Source organism: Gorilla gorilla, chromosome 2, assembly GCF_029281585.2.
Source record: "Gorilla gorilla gorilla isolate KB3781 chromosome 2, NHGRI_mGorGor1-v2.1_pri, whole genome shotgun sequence".
Classification (NCBI taxonomy): Eukaryota; Metazoa; Chordata; class Mammalia; order Primates; family Hominidae; genus Gorilla; species Gorilla gorilla.
This window is the reverse complement of record NC_086017.1, coordinates 207,331,638-207,345,880: the sequence shown is the minus strand read 5'-3', so window position 1 is coordinate 207,345,880 and position 14,243 is coordinate 207,331,638. Positions and strand designations below refer to the sequence as shown.

Here is a 14,243-nt window from a genome sequence, read left to right as displayed (position 1 = left end):
CCTAAGTGATGATGGAGATGGGGTGTCTGCACCCCTGAGCGATGGAGAGAGGGTGTCTACACCCCTGAGCGATGGAGAGGGGGTGTCTACACCTGCTGAGCAATAGAGAGAGGTTTCCACTCCCTAAGTGATGGAGATGGGGTGTCTGCACCCCTGAGCGATGGAGAGAGGGTGTCTACACCTGCTGAGCGATGGAGAGGGGGTGTCTATACCCCTGAGCGATGGAGAGAGGGTGTCTACACCCCTGAGTGATGAAGGGAGGTTGTCTACACCCCTGAGCAATGAAGGGAGGTTGTCTACACCCCTGAGCGATGGAGAGGGTGTCTACACCCCTGAGAGACGGAGAGAGGGTGTCTACACCCCTGAGCGACGAAGGGAGGGTGTCCACACCCCTGAGCGACGGAGAGAGGGTGTCCACACCCCTGAGCGACGGAGGGAGGGTGTCCACACCCCTGAGCGACGGAGGGAGGGTGTCCACACCCCTGAGCGACGGAGAGGGGGTGTCCACACCTCTGAGCGACGGAGGGGGTGTCCACACCCCTGAGCGACGGAGAGGGGGTGTCCACACCTCTGAGCGATGGAGAGGGGGTGTCTACACCCCTAAGCGATGGAGAGGGGGTGTCTACACCTGCTGAGCAATAGAGAGAGGTTTCCACTCCCTAAGTGATGGAGATGGGGTGTCTGCACCCCTGAGCGATGGAGAGGGGGTGTCTACACCCCTGAGTGATGGAGAGAGGATGTCTATACCCCTGAGCGATGGAGAGGGTGTCCACACCCCTGAGCGATGAAGGGAGGGTGTCTACACCCCTGAGCGGTGGAGAGAGGGTGTCTATACCCCTGAGCGATGGAGAGAGGGTGTCTACACCCCTGAGCGATGGAGAGAGGGTGTCTATACCCCTGAGCGATGAAGGAAGGGTGTCTACACCCCTGAGCAATGAAGGGAGGGTGTCTACACCCCTGAGCGATGGAGAGGGTGTCTACACCCCTGAGAGACGGAGAGAGGGTGTCTACACCCCTGAGCGACGAAGGGAGGGTGTCCACACCCCTGAGCGACGGAGAGAGGGTGTCCACACCCCTGAGCGACGGAGGGAGGGTGTCCACACCCCTGAGCGACGGAGGGAGGGTGTCCACACCCCTGAGCGACGGAGGGAGGGTGTCCACACCCCTGAGCGACGGAGAGGGGGTGTCCACACCCCTGAGCGACGGAGAGGGGGTGTCCACACCTCTGAGCGATGGAGAGGGGGTGTCTATACCCCTGAGCGATGGAGAGACGGTGTCTATACCCCTGAGCGATGGAGAGAGGGTGTCTATACCCCTGAGTGATGGAGAGAGGGTGTCTACACCTGCTGAGCGATAGAGAGAGGTTTCCACCCCCTAAGTGATGGAGAGAGGGTGTCTACACCCCTGAGCGATGGAGAGAGGGTGTCTACACCTGCTGAGCAATAGATAGAGGGCTTCACCCCCTAAGTGATGGAGATGGGGTGTCTGCACCCCTGAGCGGTGGAGAGAGGGTGTGTACGCCCCTGAGCGACGGAGGGAGGGCTCCACCCACCGAGCGATGGAGGGAGGGCTCCACCCACTGAGCGATGGAGGGAGGGCTCCACCCCCTGAGCCCCACCTAATGTGTCGCAAACTTCAGGATGGGGCCCAGGGGACTGGCCAAGAGGGGTGTGCCTGTGAGGGGCTGGTCCACAGCCAGGGATCTGCAGTGAAACAGGACCAAGCCTACCACCCGAGGACGCAAGGGATGGCCTGAGGGCGGAGCATTCTGTGAGATTACATGGAAAGGGCTCTCCCCACGCCAGGACACAGGAGGTGACTTCCAGGGGTTGTTAGCATCTCTAAAGCTCTACCCTTGGGGGTCACGCTTTTGAGGAGCTGGACCAAGGCTGGGACTTTCCTCCCCACTTCCCTCCCTGAATGCTGACCACAAAACCCATGTGCTCAGTTCACAGACAATGGCCAGATCATCTTCCCAGAGTCAGACTACCAGATTTTCTCCTACCCCAACCCACTCCCAACAGGCTTCACAGGCCGGGACCCTGTGGCCCTGGTGGCTCCGTTCTGGGACGATGCTGACTTCTCCACTGGTCGGGGGACCACATTTTATCAGGTGAGCCTTTCAAAGCCTGGCAGTCAGGATCCCCCAGCAGCTGGCAGGGGAGACAAAGAGCTGTGTGGAAGGCATTGCCAGAGTTGCTGCTGTGACAGCCCCTGCAGCAGGGGACTGAGGCTTAAATATGGGTGTGGGAGGAAGCAGTCAAGGGACATTAAGCTGACTCAGGAGTACCCAAACCCAGCCACGAGACTGACCAGGAATACCCCAACCCAACCACGAGACTGACCAGGAATACCCCAGCCCAACCGCGAGACTGACCAGGAATACCCCAACCCGGCCGCGAGACTGACCAGGAATACCCCAACCCGGCCGCGAGACTGACCAGGAATACCCCAACCCGGCCGCGAGACTGACCAGGAATACCCCAACCCGGCCGCGAGAAGACCTGCAGGTGACGGGGGATAGGGGCTGACAATTCAGCCTTTGATTGTAAAATCAGGCTGTAGGGGGTCTATCCTAACAAGAGTGAGTCAAGAGGGCCCGTCCTGTGCTCCTGGACTGGGTGAATAACTCCAATCAGAGGAAACGTGATGAAAGCTACTGCAGGAAGTGTGGACCGTGCCCCTGCCACGGACAGGGCAGTGTGGAGGCTCCAAGAGGAAGAGACTCATGCCTGTTCTCAAGAAGCTGCAGATTAGGCATGGGGAGGTAAAAGTGGGCCCGAGTGGCTCTGCTCTCTGGGCCAGTTTGAGCTAAGACGCTTGAGTTCAAGTCCAGAGGTCTTGGACGTCTGGGCCACGACCCTGCATTCTGCACACTGCAGGCCTTCCTGCAGCCCAAGTTTGAATTGAACTTCACCTCAGAAGAGCTCACGGCAAAAATGCAGGCCTGGGACGGGGAGGGCAGGCCATGTGAGTGGGCTAAAGTGGGCAGGGTCCTCAGGCAGAAAGTGGGGGGGTCCACGTGTAGGAGTGGGACCCTCGTTGGCTTGTTCTCATCTGCCCTCCTTTCCTAGGAATACGAGACGTTCTATGGTGAACACAGCCTGCTAGTCCAGGAGGCCGAGTCTTGGATTAGAAAGATCGCAAACAACGGGGGCTACAAGGCCAGGTGGACCCTAAAGGTCACGTGGGTCAATGCCCACGCCTATCCTGCCCAGTGGACCCTCGGGGTGAGTAGACCCGTGGGCAGCTCCCAGGAGCTATCTGGGAGTCAGACATCCTAGAATCCTAGGCAGGGGCCACTCTTCCAAAATCCTCTCTGGCTCTAGGAAAGATTGCTAATTATAGCAAGTCCCCCCACTGCCACCCCCCCCACTGCCACCACTGTTGGCTGAGCACTCACCGTGGGCCCGGCCTGTCTCGGCCCTTTGCCTACTTGACCTCACAGCAGCCCAGCAAGCCGGGTATTATTAGGCTGAAACATAGGAAGTGGCATTTTTGTAAGTCAAAAATGTCTGGCTATTCACAATTTCATGTGGCTCAGTCTGGTATTATGCTCCCCATTTTACAGATGAGGAAGACAATGGTTAGAGAGGTTAAGTAACTTGTTCAGAGTCATGCCGCTGGCAAATGGCAAAGCCAGGCCTGAGTGGAGCTTCTTCTGACTCCAGCCTCTGGCTCTTAAGCACAGTCTCATCCAACGGGCACAGGGTGCACCACACCATCTCCTCTGTCCTCCCTCCAAGGACCCCGCTCTTGTAGTCACCAAGTTCTTCCTTATGCCTGGTCTAAAGTCACTCATTTCTTCATTCACTCGACAAAAGTTCACTGGTCACCTACTGTGGACAACGTGTGCGCCTTCAGTGAACCCCAGTGTCATCCATGCTGTTTAGATGGAGGAGACAATTTGGGCAATGTCCTTAAATATCCGCGCGGGAGCTAATGAAGCCTCCTCTCTAGCTCTCTGGTATCTCGGCTGATCTCAGGTTCTGGTAGCTTTCTCTAACAAACACTCATCTAACTGAATTGTAACCCAGAACCCTTTATCTCCCCGCCTGGAAGAAAGTCACCAAAAGGCAAATTCACCGTGGTAAGTGCGTTCACACCCAGGGTGAAAGCTGCCCTCACTGACCCAAAACTTGCCAGCATTTTGGGCCCATGCCTTTGCTGTGGGCAGACCAGGAACAGGTGCTGTACATGTCAGAGCAGGGCTGTGGGACGGGCGGGGGGACATAAGAGAGGAGACACCGGATCTCTCACGGGCATCCCTGTGTTTGCTTCCACGCCCCCCCAGAGCAACACCTACCAAGCCATCCTCTCCACGGACGGGAGCAGGTCCTATGCCCTGTTTCTCTACCAGAGCGGTGGGATGCAGTGGGACGTGGCCCAGCGCTCAGGCAACCCGGTGCTCATGGGCTTCTCCAGGTAGGATGGGAGGGGCTGTCAGCACTGAGCAGATGGCAGGGAGGGGTGTAGAGTCGGCTTTCGCTGCACACACACTCCCATCCTGGGGCAAGGCGGGAACCCTCCTGGCTGCTGCTTCTGACTCACGCTGACTCCAGCTCCCACTGGGGCCAGGCATCTGGCTGCTTCCCATGACAAGATCACCCATTTGTCCGCCATGCCCTTTCCCATCCCGGTCCCCGTGTGTTGTAATCATTCCCAGAGCTTTGGCTTCCCTGATTTCCACTGACATTAGCTGGCCTCTCTTACCTTCTCAAATATCGTGATAATAACAGCCAAGACTGATGACACTAACACTTCGAGTACATTACTGCATGTCATGATCACAGCCACCCCATGAGGCAGATACTATTTATCATCCCCATTCTACAGATCAGGAAACTGAGATACAAATAGACTAGCAATTTGCCTAAAGTCCCAGAGCTGGGAAGTGGCAACGTGGAGATTTGAACCCAGACATCTGAGGCTAGAATCTGCCTTCCTGACTTCCTGAGAATTACCCACTTATCCAAGGGGCACCCAAAAGCTTATATGGAGCCGGTGGTGAAGGGAGAGAGGAGGCACGGGGCTGTGGGCAGTTGAAATGTGGATTCCCGTGTGTGGGAGGCTGTCTCCGATGTAGCAGTGCGCCATCTCTGTTACCATATGCTGGGGTGTGGCAATCAGTACGAAGGCCACATGTCTTTTGTTCTTGATAATTGCTGCAAATGTCTTCTCTTACATTGAGCGTGTTCAGGTTACCCCTTTGATTACACTGCTTTCACTAGTTTCTTGGTGTGCTATGAAGGAGAAAGGAGGGGAATTACCCAACTCTAGGAATTTCACACGGTCCAGGTACACCCAAGGAAGGTGTCATGCAGGGGTGCATCATCCTGCTTGTGTCAGGGAGGAGGAAAAGCCCAAGAGTCCCCACTCTGCAGCAGGCACCCGGGGTGGGGCTGCAGGCGGCCGCTCCAGGCTTTCCTCCTTCCCAGGCCATGCTCGGACCCCACACCTGGGGACGGTGATGGCGATAGTGGTGGTGGTGATGGTGGTGGTGGTAGCGTTGTTGTTGTTGGTGGTGGTGGCAGTGATGGCAGCGGTGGCAGTGGAGGTGGTGATGGTGGTGGTGGTGGCAGTGGAGGTGGCAGTGGTGGTGGCGATGGTGGTAGTGTTGGGGGTGGTGGTGATGGTGGTGGCGATGGTGATAGTGGTGGTGATGGTGGTGGCGATGGTGATGGTGGTGGTAGTGCTGGCGATGGTGGCGATGGTGGTGGTGATGGTGATGGTGGTGGTGGTGGTAGTGTTGGTGGTGATGGTGGTGGTGACGATGATGGTGGTGGTGGTGGTAGTGGTGTTGGTGGTGATGGTGGTGGTGGTGGTGATGGTGGCGGTGGTGGTGGTAGTGTTGGTGGTGGTGGTGGTGGTGGTGGTGGTAGTGTTGGTGGTGATGGTGGTGGTGACGATGATGGTGGTGGTGGTGGTGGTGGTGGAGGTGGTGGTGGTGGTGGTGGTGATGGTGGTGATGGTGGTGGTGGTAGTGCTGGTGTTGGTGATGGTGATGGTGGTGGTAGTGTTGGTGGTGACGATGATGGTGGTGGTGGTGGTGGTGGTGGTGATGGTGGTGGTGGTGGTGGTGATGGTGGTGATGGTGGTGGTGGTAGTGCTGGTGTTGGTGATGGTGATGGTGGTGGTAGTGTTGGTGGTGACGATGATGGTGGTGGTGGTAGTGCTGGCGATGGTGGCGATGGTGGTAGTGCTGGCGATGGTGGTGGTGGTGGTGGCAGCAGTGGCAGCATCTGTTGTATCAAGGCCACCCTCAGTTCTGAGGGATTTGCAGATGTTACTGCATTTAATCCTCACAATACAGTGAGGTAGGTGCTACTGTAATCCCTTTTATACAGATGTGAAAACTAAGAATCAGAGAGGGTCAGTAACCTGTCTGTTGTCACCAAGCTAGTAAGTGGGGGGATCAGCAGTTGAATCCATCACTGCCTAACTCCAGAAACTGGCTCTTAACCGTCACAATACACTGTCCCTAGAGTCTGTCCCGCTCCAAACCCTCTGCTTGTTGAAGGGAAACAAACAGAAATGAGGCCTGAACTCTGTTGTTTTCACGCCCCTGTCTCATGACCAAGCGGACCTGCCAGTTTCTTGCAGCTAGGGATCAGATGTGGAATCAGTTAGAGCCTCCTACCTCTGCCCATCCATCTTGTCCCCTCTCCTGCTCAGTGCTGGGGCTCAACGATGGGGGCTGGCTGACCCACTGACCCACTGCCTGCCTAGCTGGTTGACCAGCTGCTGACCGGCTAGCGGGATGAATGGATGCCTTGCAACCGCGAGGCAAGAGCCTGTGCATGGCAGAGGCCTGAGAGTCTCTCCTTTCCTGCAGTGGAGATGGCTATTTCGAAAACAGCCCACTGATGTCCCAGCCAGTGTCGGAGAGGTATCGCCCTGATAGATTCCTGAATTCCAACTCAGGTAAAAGTGCCACCTTATCACACCTGAGCTGGTCTCAAGCCCTCGTGTGTCCTCCAGCCCATACACCATTGCAGTCCTAGAGGGCACCTCCCTAACATCACGACCATCCTGAAGGGCCTCCCCCACACAGTTCAACCTCCTACAGGTCTAGGTGGGATGTGGCACCGTCCAGGGAGCAGCTGGCACCTCCTGCACCCCTGGACACAGCACAGTCTCAGAGGGGGCTACATCTCCTCCCTCAGATGAACCAGCCCAAGAGGGCTCTCAGGGGGCCCAGATCCTGGAAGTGAGGACAGGGTCTCGTGGGAGGTGGGATTTGAATGGACAGTTCAGACAATACTCCAAGTGTCCTGTCCAGAGCAGGAATGAGAACCCAGGTGAGATCCTTTAAGAAAATCTACCGGCTGGGCACCATGGCTCACACCTGTAATCCCAGCACTTTGGGAGGCTGAGGTGGGCGGATCACTTGAGGTCAGGAGTGCGAGACCAGCCTGGCCAACATGGTGAAATTCTGTCTCTACTAAAAATACAAAAATTAGCCAGACATTGTGGCACACACCTGTAATTCCAGCTACTCAAGAGGCTGAGGCAGGAGAATTGTTTGAACCTGGGAGGTGGAGGTTGCAGCGAGCCGAGATCGCGCCACTGCTCTCCAGCCTGGGTGACAGAGTGAGACTCCATCTCAAAAAGAGAGAATCTACCAAGAAGAGGCCCGAAGGTCTCACGTTCATTGTCATCATTTACTGGGCACCTGCCGTGTGCTGGACACCATGCTAACAGCCAGAAACAAAGGAAAAAGACCAACCGTGTTTTCTCTCAAAGAGCTTTCATGCGGGTAGAAAGACAAGCGTCAAGAGGCAAACGATGGCGCCTTCTCCATGACTCAGTCCAGAGGCCCCAGTGGGAAAGAAATAATAGTTTCCAAAATGTGATAGGTTGAAGGACATTTTAGCCTTAGAAACCAGCCACGTGAACTGTGAAGTGTAAATCCAGTTCTATTTGTTCTGTGGCAACCACGTTTGGTCATCAGAAGCAGACGCTAAGTCAAGCAAGGGGCTTTGGGGGAGGAATTGTTGCCCATCTGACTTGGGTCCAAAGAGGTGAGAAGTGGCATGAGGGGGTGCATTTGTGAGTTTTGGTTGACCCTAAAGCTGAGACAGGGCCTGCAGCCCCAGCCCTGGATAAGCCCTCTCCCCTCCAATCCCCGACCTCAGGCCTCCGAGGGCTGCAGTTCTACAGGCTACACCGGGAAGAAAGGCCCAACTACCGTCTCGAGTGCCTGCAGTGGCTGAAGAGCCAGCCTCGGTGGCCCAGCTGGGGCTGGAACCAGATCTCCTGCCCTTGTTCCTGGCAGCAGGGACGACGGGACTTACGATTCCAACCCGTCAGCATAGGTGACACCTCCTTCCCGCCCCCCACAAGCCCACCCACCACCCTCTCTGCTCACGCCCTCAGCCTCTCCCCAGAAACAGCCCCTGCTTGTTCCCAGCCCGCCCCTGGCAGCCCTGGCCTGGGCCTGAGTGGGACTGGACTTGTTTCAGGTCGCTGGGGCCTCGGCAGCAGGCAGCTGTGCAGCTTCACCTCCTGGCGAGGAGGCGTGTGCTGCAGCTACGGGCCCTGGGGAGAGTTTCGTGAAGGCTGGCATGTGCAGCGTCCTTGGCAGTTGGGTGCGTGAGTCCGTGATCTCAACCCCACCTTCCCAGCCAAGTGGGGGACCCTCAGCATGAAGCCTCTTGTCCTCATTCCTTCCCAGACCCTTCCCCTCTCTGGGTCTCCACTTCCTGATCGGGTAACGTTAGGAAGCTTCCAACATCCCCACCAGCGGACATTCGGGGATGTATGAGCTGAGTGCCTCTTTCCCCATCTCTATACCTGGCTCCACATCCCCAGGCCAGAGTGGGGCCATTTCTCCAGGCAAGAAGAGAGCGCCTAGGCTGACCCCGTCCCTGTAGACCCAGATGAGCAGGATGTTTGGGGGAAGACTGAGAGTCAGCTCCCACAGAGACGCTCCAAGGGAGCTGGAGAGCGCAGGGGTGTGGGGTCACGTGGTCTGTGTCCTCCCGTTCTCTCCCCTGTCCCATGGCAGTTTCCACAGTTCCCAGACCGTCAGCCGTGCCCTCCCCATTCCCATCACGTTGAGAGCAGCAGTACTTGGCTCTCCACCCTCAAGACAGGAAATTTGCTTAGCTCCTACCATGCGCCCTGCTGCACAGTGGCCCCCATGCCTGCAAAAGAGACAGCACCCTATCCACTGCCCAAGGTCATGAGAAGGGCCATGCTGGATTCCAAAGCCATGCTCTTGCCACCAACACCACCCTGCCCTACCAAGCTCTCCACCAACACCGCCCTGCCCTGCCAAGCTCTCCACCAACACCACCCTGCCCTGCCAAGCTCTCCACCAACACCGCCCTGCCCTGCCAAGCTCTCCACCAACACCGCCCTGCCCTGCCAAGCTCTCCACCAACACCGCCCTGCCCTGCCTAGCTTCTCCAGGTCCTCAACCTCCCCGACTCACTGCTGTTCTCCGCAGCCCAGGAACTGGAGCCGCAGAGCTGGTGCTGCCGCTGGAATGACAAGCCCTACCTCTGTGCCCTGTACCAGCAGAGGCGGCCCCACGTGGGCTGTGCTACATACAGGCCCCCACGGCCTGGTGAGCAACAGGGCCCAGGCCCAGGAAGAGCCTCTGGGGAGGGGGAGCTTCTGGGCTTCCGGGAGGTGGCATCTGGATAAGGAGTAGGGGCAGAGCTGTGGCCACAAGGGAAGATGGAGATGATGCCAGTGATGGGCGGATGGTCAGTGGAGGGGCTTTGTACCTGAGTTGGGGAAGGAGTGAGAACAGCCGGGCACGAAAATGCAAGGAGGCTTGAGGGGAGGATTCTGTGCTCCATGAACATCTCCCCAGCTGAGTCTGCCCGGACAAGTGCCCCAGTCTACTGCAGTGAGGAACCTCGGCCCTGAGTCCTCCTGGACAAGTGCCCCAGCCGACTGCAGTGAGGAATCTCACCCTGAGTCCTCCTGGACAAGTGCCGCACCTGACTGCAGTGAGGAACCTCAGCCCTACGCATGATTTGTCATGCTAAGGCGGCATCTCTTTTTTCCTTCCAGCCTGGATGTTCGGGGACCCCCACATCACCACCTTGGATGGTGTCAGTTACACCTTCAATGGGCTGGGGGACTTCCTGCTGGTTGGGGCCCAGGACGGGAACTCCTCCTTCCTGCTTCAGGGCCGCACCGCCCAGACTGGCTCAGCCCAGGCCACCAACTTCATCGCCTTTGCAGCTCAGTACCGCTCCAGCAGTCTGGGCCCCGTCACGGTGAGTGAGGGGCGCCGGGGACCTCCCTGCATTCCACCCACAGGGACCTTCAACCACATACTGAGGCCGAGGAGAAGGAAGAGAGCGAAGGAGGGGAAGCTGGGCAGGAGAGAGGGAGGACACAGCCCATCCACGCAGCTGTCCCGGAGTAAATCCTGGGGATGGTGGATTAGGGCTCTGGCCCCACGGTTTCCCAGCTGCTTGGCTTCGAAGAAACTACTTAACTTGGTTTTCTCCTAGTAGGATGGGGATGACATTACCTGCCTCAGGGGCTGTTGTAAGAGCTAAAGGGCATAATCCGAAAACCATGCCTGGCCCTGCCGAGCACACGGTAGACGGCGGCTGGCATCACCTCGGGCCGCGGTCTCCAGCGCCTTCCTCCCGGCCCAGGGCGCAGCTTCCAGCCCCAGGGGCTCTCCCAGCCGCTTTCCTGGGCGTCGGCTCCACCTGCGGGTCGGGCTCAGGCCCCCTCCCATCTCCTTCCAGGTCCAATGGCTCCTTGAGCCTCACGACGCAATCCGTGTCCTGCTGGATAACCAGACTGTGACATTTCAGCCTGACCATGAAGACGGCGGAGGTAGGCTGGGGAGCACCGGCCGCCCCCTCCCCGCACCGGGAGCAGCGAGGTGGGCGGGAAGCCGCGTTGCGGTGCAGGGCCGAGCGCTTTGCGGTGCCGGGCCGGGTGCGTTGCGGTGGCGGGCCGAGTGCGTTGTGGTGCAGGGCGCGGTGCGTGGCGGTGCCGGGCCGAGTGCGTTGTGGTGCAGGGCCGAGCGCTTTGCGGTGCCGGGCCGAGTGCGTTGTGGTGCAGGGCCCGGTGCGTGGCGGTGCAGGGCCGGGTGCGTTGTGGTGCAGGGCCGAGTGCGTTGTGGTGCAGGGTCCAGTGCGTTGTGGTGCAGGGCCGAGCGCTTTGCGGTGCAGGGCCGGGTGCGTTCTGTTGCAGGGCCCAGTGCGTTGTGGTGCAGGGGCCGGTGCGTTGCGGTGCTGGGCCGAGTGCGTTGTGGTGCAGGGCCCAGTGCGTGGCGGTGGAGGGCCCAGTGCGTGGCGGTGCAGGGCCAAGAGAGCGCAGCCTCTACCCCCGAGCGGGGCCTGCAGCTCGCCGGCCTCTTCTCCGCCTCCAGTGCAGACCCCTCCCGGCTTCAGCCCCAGGGGCGGGGTGGGGGTGGTGCGGGCCAGGCAGGGCGCGGGTTTGGTGCGGGCCGTGGTGCCAACCTGGCTTCCTCTCCGCTGCCTCCCGATGCTCCAGGCCAGGAGACGTTCAACGCCACCGGAGTCCTCCTGAGCCGCAACGGCTCTGAGGTCTCGGCCAGCTTCGACGGCTGGGCCACCGTCTCGGTGATCGCGCTCTCCAACATCCTCCATGCCTCCGCCAGCCTCCCGCCCGAGTACCAGAACCGCACGGAGGGGCTCCTGGGTGAGGGCGGCTCGGACCTGCCTCTGAGGCTCCGCGGAGCCAGCCGGAGCTCGGACCCCCACGCCGGCGGCCCGGGCAGCCCTGCTCGGCCTCCCTTTCTCCGCCTCCTTGGAGCAGAACCCTCGGGGCACAGAGCGGGCCGGGAGCCGAGGGGCTTCTCCAGCCTCCCCCGAGGCTCCCTTCCTGTCCTCCTCCCGCTCTAAGGGAGCATCAGGGGTGGGCTGTGGGGAGGCGGGGGGGCACAGCCATCCTTTCTCCCTTTCCTCTTGCCTCCCACATCCTCCCGCCCTCCTCCACCGCTGCCCGCGTTTCCTCCCGCCCCTCCCGAAGGCAGATGGGTAGGGTGTGAGGGCCCGTCCTCCCGGCTCCCCTGGAGGCCTGACAGCAGGTGCAAGAGCAGAGGCTGCCAGGCCCTGGCCTCTCCCCACTGCGTCCGCCGGATGCTCCCCAGGAAGGGGACAGCCGCGTGCCCAGGGTGGCCAACCTCCCACTCTGTCCCTCAGGGGTCTGGAATAACAATCCGGAGGACGACTTCAGGATGCCCAATGGCTCCACCATTCCCCCAGGGAGCCCTGAGGAGATGCTTTTCCACTTTGGAATGACCTGTGAGTCTGGGCAGGGTCCTGGGGCAGAGGGGCAGGTGAGGGGAGCCGGTATGTTTATGTCATCCCCCTCGGCCCTGTAGGAAGCAGACCTCCATCCTCCCTAAGGTCTGAGGAATCTGTGCCCCCCCAGGGCTGTCCCCACCACCACCAGCCCACCTGCCTCTCTCTACCTGGAGGAGAGAATGGGGGACGTGGAGTGTCCTCTCTCACTGCAGCAGGTGTTTCTAGACTCAGAAGCTGGAAACCGCTCTGGCCCTGCACTCCCACCGCCCCGCTCCAAGCCATATAAAGTGAGGGGTAGAGATGGACACAGATGGAATAAGGCTGAGTGCCATGCCTGGTACCACCGCGCTCTGTGTGTTACAGGGCAGATCAACGGGACAGGCCTCCTTGGCAAGAGGAAAGACCAGCTGCCTTCCAACTTCACCCCTGTTTTCTACTCACAACTGCAAAAAAACAGCTCCTGGGCTGAACATTTGATCTCCAACTGTGACGGAGACAGCTCATGCATCTATGACACCCTGGCCCTGAGCAACGCAAGCATCGGACTTCACACGAGGGAAGTCAGTAAAAACTACGAGCAGGCGAACGCCACCCTCAGTAAGTGGCCCGAGGCCCGGGGAGGCCTTTTCAGAGTCGGGAGCAGATGAGGAGCTGCCCTTGCCTGACCCTGCTTTTCCCTGTTTATCTGCATTCACAGAGCAGATTCTTCCACTCTTGTCATTCCTCTGCTCAAACCCTTCAGGGACTTCCCTGGCTCTCTCCATCCTTGCAGTGGCCTTCGGCCCAGTTCAGCTTCTCAGAGCTCTTCTCCTAGTGCTGGACCCCTTCCCAGCCCCCTCCATCCATCCTGGCGCTGGACGCCTTCCCAGCCCCCTCCATCCATCCTGGCGCTGGACGCCTTCCCAGCCCCCTCCACTCCATCCTGGCGCTGGACGCCTTCCCAGCCCCCTCCACTCCATCCTGGCGCTGGACGCCTTCCCAGCCCCCTCCACTCCATCCTGGCGCTGGACGCCTTCCCAGCCCCCTCCACTCCATCCTGGCGCTGGACGCCTTCCCAGCCCCCTCCACTCCATCCTGGCGCTGGACGCCTTCCCAGCCCCCTCCACTCCATCCTGGCGCTGGACGCCTTCCCAGCCCCCTCCACTCCATCCTGGCGCTGGACGCCTTCCCAGCCCCCTCCACTCCATCCTGGCGCTGGACGCCTTCCCAGCCCCCTCCACTCCATCCTGGCGCTGGACGCCTTCCCAGCCCCCTCCACTCCATCCTGGCGCTGGACGCCTTCCCAGCCCCCTCCACTCCATCCTGGCGCTGGACGCCTTCCCAGCCCCCTCCACTCCATCCTGGCGCTGGACGCCTTCCCAGCCCCCTCCACTCCATCCTGGCGCTGGACGCCTTCCCAGCCCCCTCCACTCCATCCTGGCGCTGGACGCCTTCCCAGCCCCCTCCACTCCATCCTGGCGCTGGACGCCTTCCCAGCCCCCTCCACTCCATCCTGGCGCTGGACGCCTTCCCAGCCCCCTCCACTCCATCCTGGCGCTGGACGCCTTCCCAGCCCCCTCCACTCCATCCTGGCGCTGGACGCCTTCCCAGCCCCCTCCACTCCATCCTGGCGCTGGACGCCTTCCCAGCCCCCTCCACTCCATCCTGGCGCTGGACGCCTTCCCAGCCCCCTCCACTCCATCCTGGCGCTGGACGCCTTCCCAGCCCCCTCCACTCCATCCTGGCGCTGGACGCCTTCCCAGCCCCCTCCACTCCATCCTGGCGCTGGACGCCTTCCCAGCCCCCTCCACTCCATCCTGGCGCTGGACGCCTTCCCAGCCCCCTCCACTCCATCCTGGCGCTGGACGCCTTCCCAGCCCCCTCCACTCCATCCTGGCGCTGGACGCCTTCCCAGCTCCCTGCACTCCAGCCCCGCAGGCTCCTCTGTGTTCTTCAAACACGCTAGGTGCGCTCAGCTCCCAGGCTTCACACGTGCTGTTCTCTTGC

The 14,243-nt window shown here is 60.0% G+C and overlaps 1 protein-coding gene across 2 annotated transcripts in view; it reads left to right on the top strand.

Moving 5' to 3' along the window:
- Positions 1-14,243, top strand: part of MUC4 (mucin 4, cell surface associated) — a 70,016-nt gene that overhangs the window by 41,389 nt on the left and 14,384 nt on the right. For both annotated transcript variants that reach the window (XM_063704494.1, XM_063704493.1), the window contains 12 exons: positions 1,949-2,113; positions 3,075-3,230; positions 4,295-4,425; positions 6,836-6,924; positions 8,139-8,318; positions 8,466-8,591; positions 9,455-9,574; positions 10,030-10,238; positions 10,725-10,815; positions 11,482-11,649; positions 12,153-12,254; positions 12,621-12,854. In XM_063704494.1, coding sequence (XP_063560564.1) covers positions 1,949-2,113; positions 3,075-3,230; positions 4,295-4,425; positions 6,836-6,924; positions 8,139-8,318; positions 8,466-8,591; positions 9,455-9,574; positions 10,030-10,238; positions 10,725-10,815; positions 11,482-11,649; positions 12,153-12,254; positions 12,621-12,854 — 1,771 coding nt within the window. The remainder of the gene's footprint in view (positions 1-1,948; positions 2,114-3,074; positions 3,231-4,294; positions 4,426-6,835; positions 6,925-8,138; positions 8,319-8,465; positions 8,592-9,454; positions 9,575-10,029; positions 10,239-10,724; positions 10,816-11,481; positions 11,650-12,152; positions 12,255-12,620; positions 12,855-14,243) is intronic.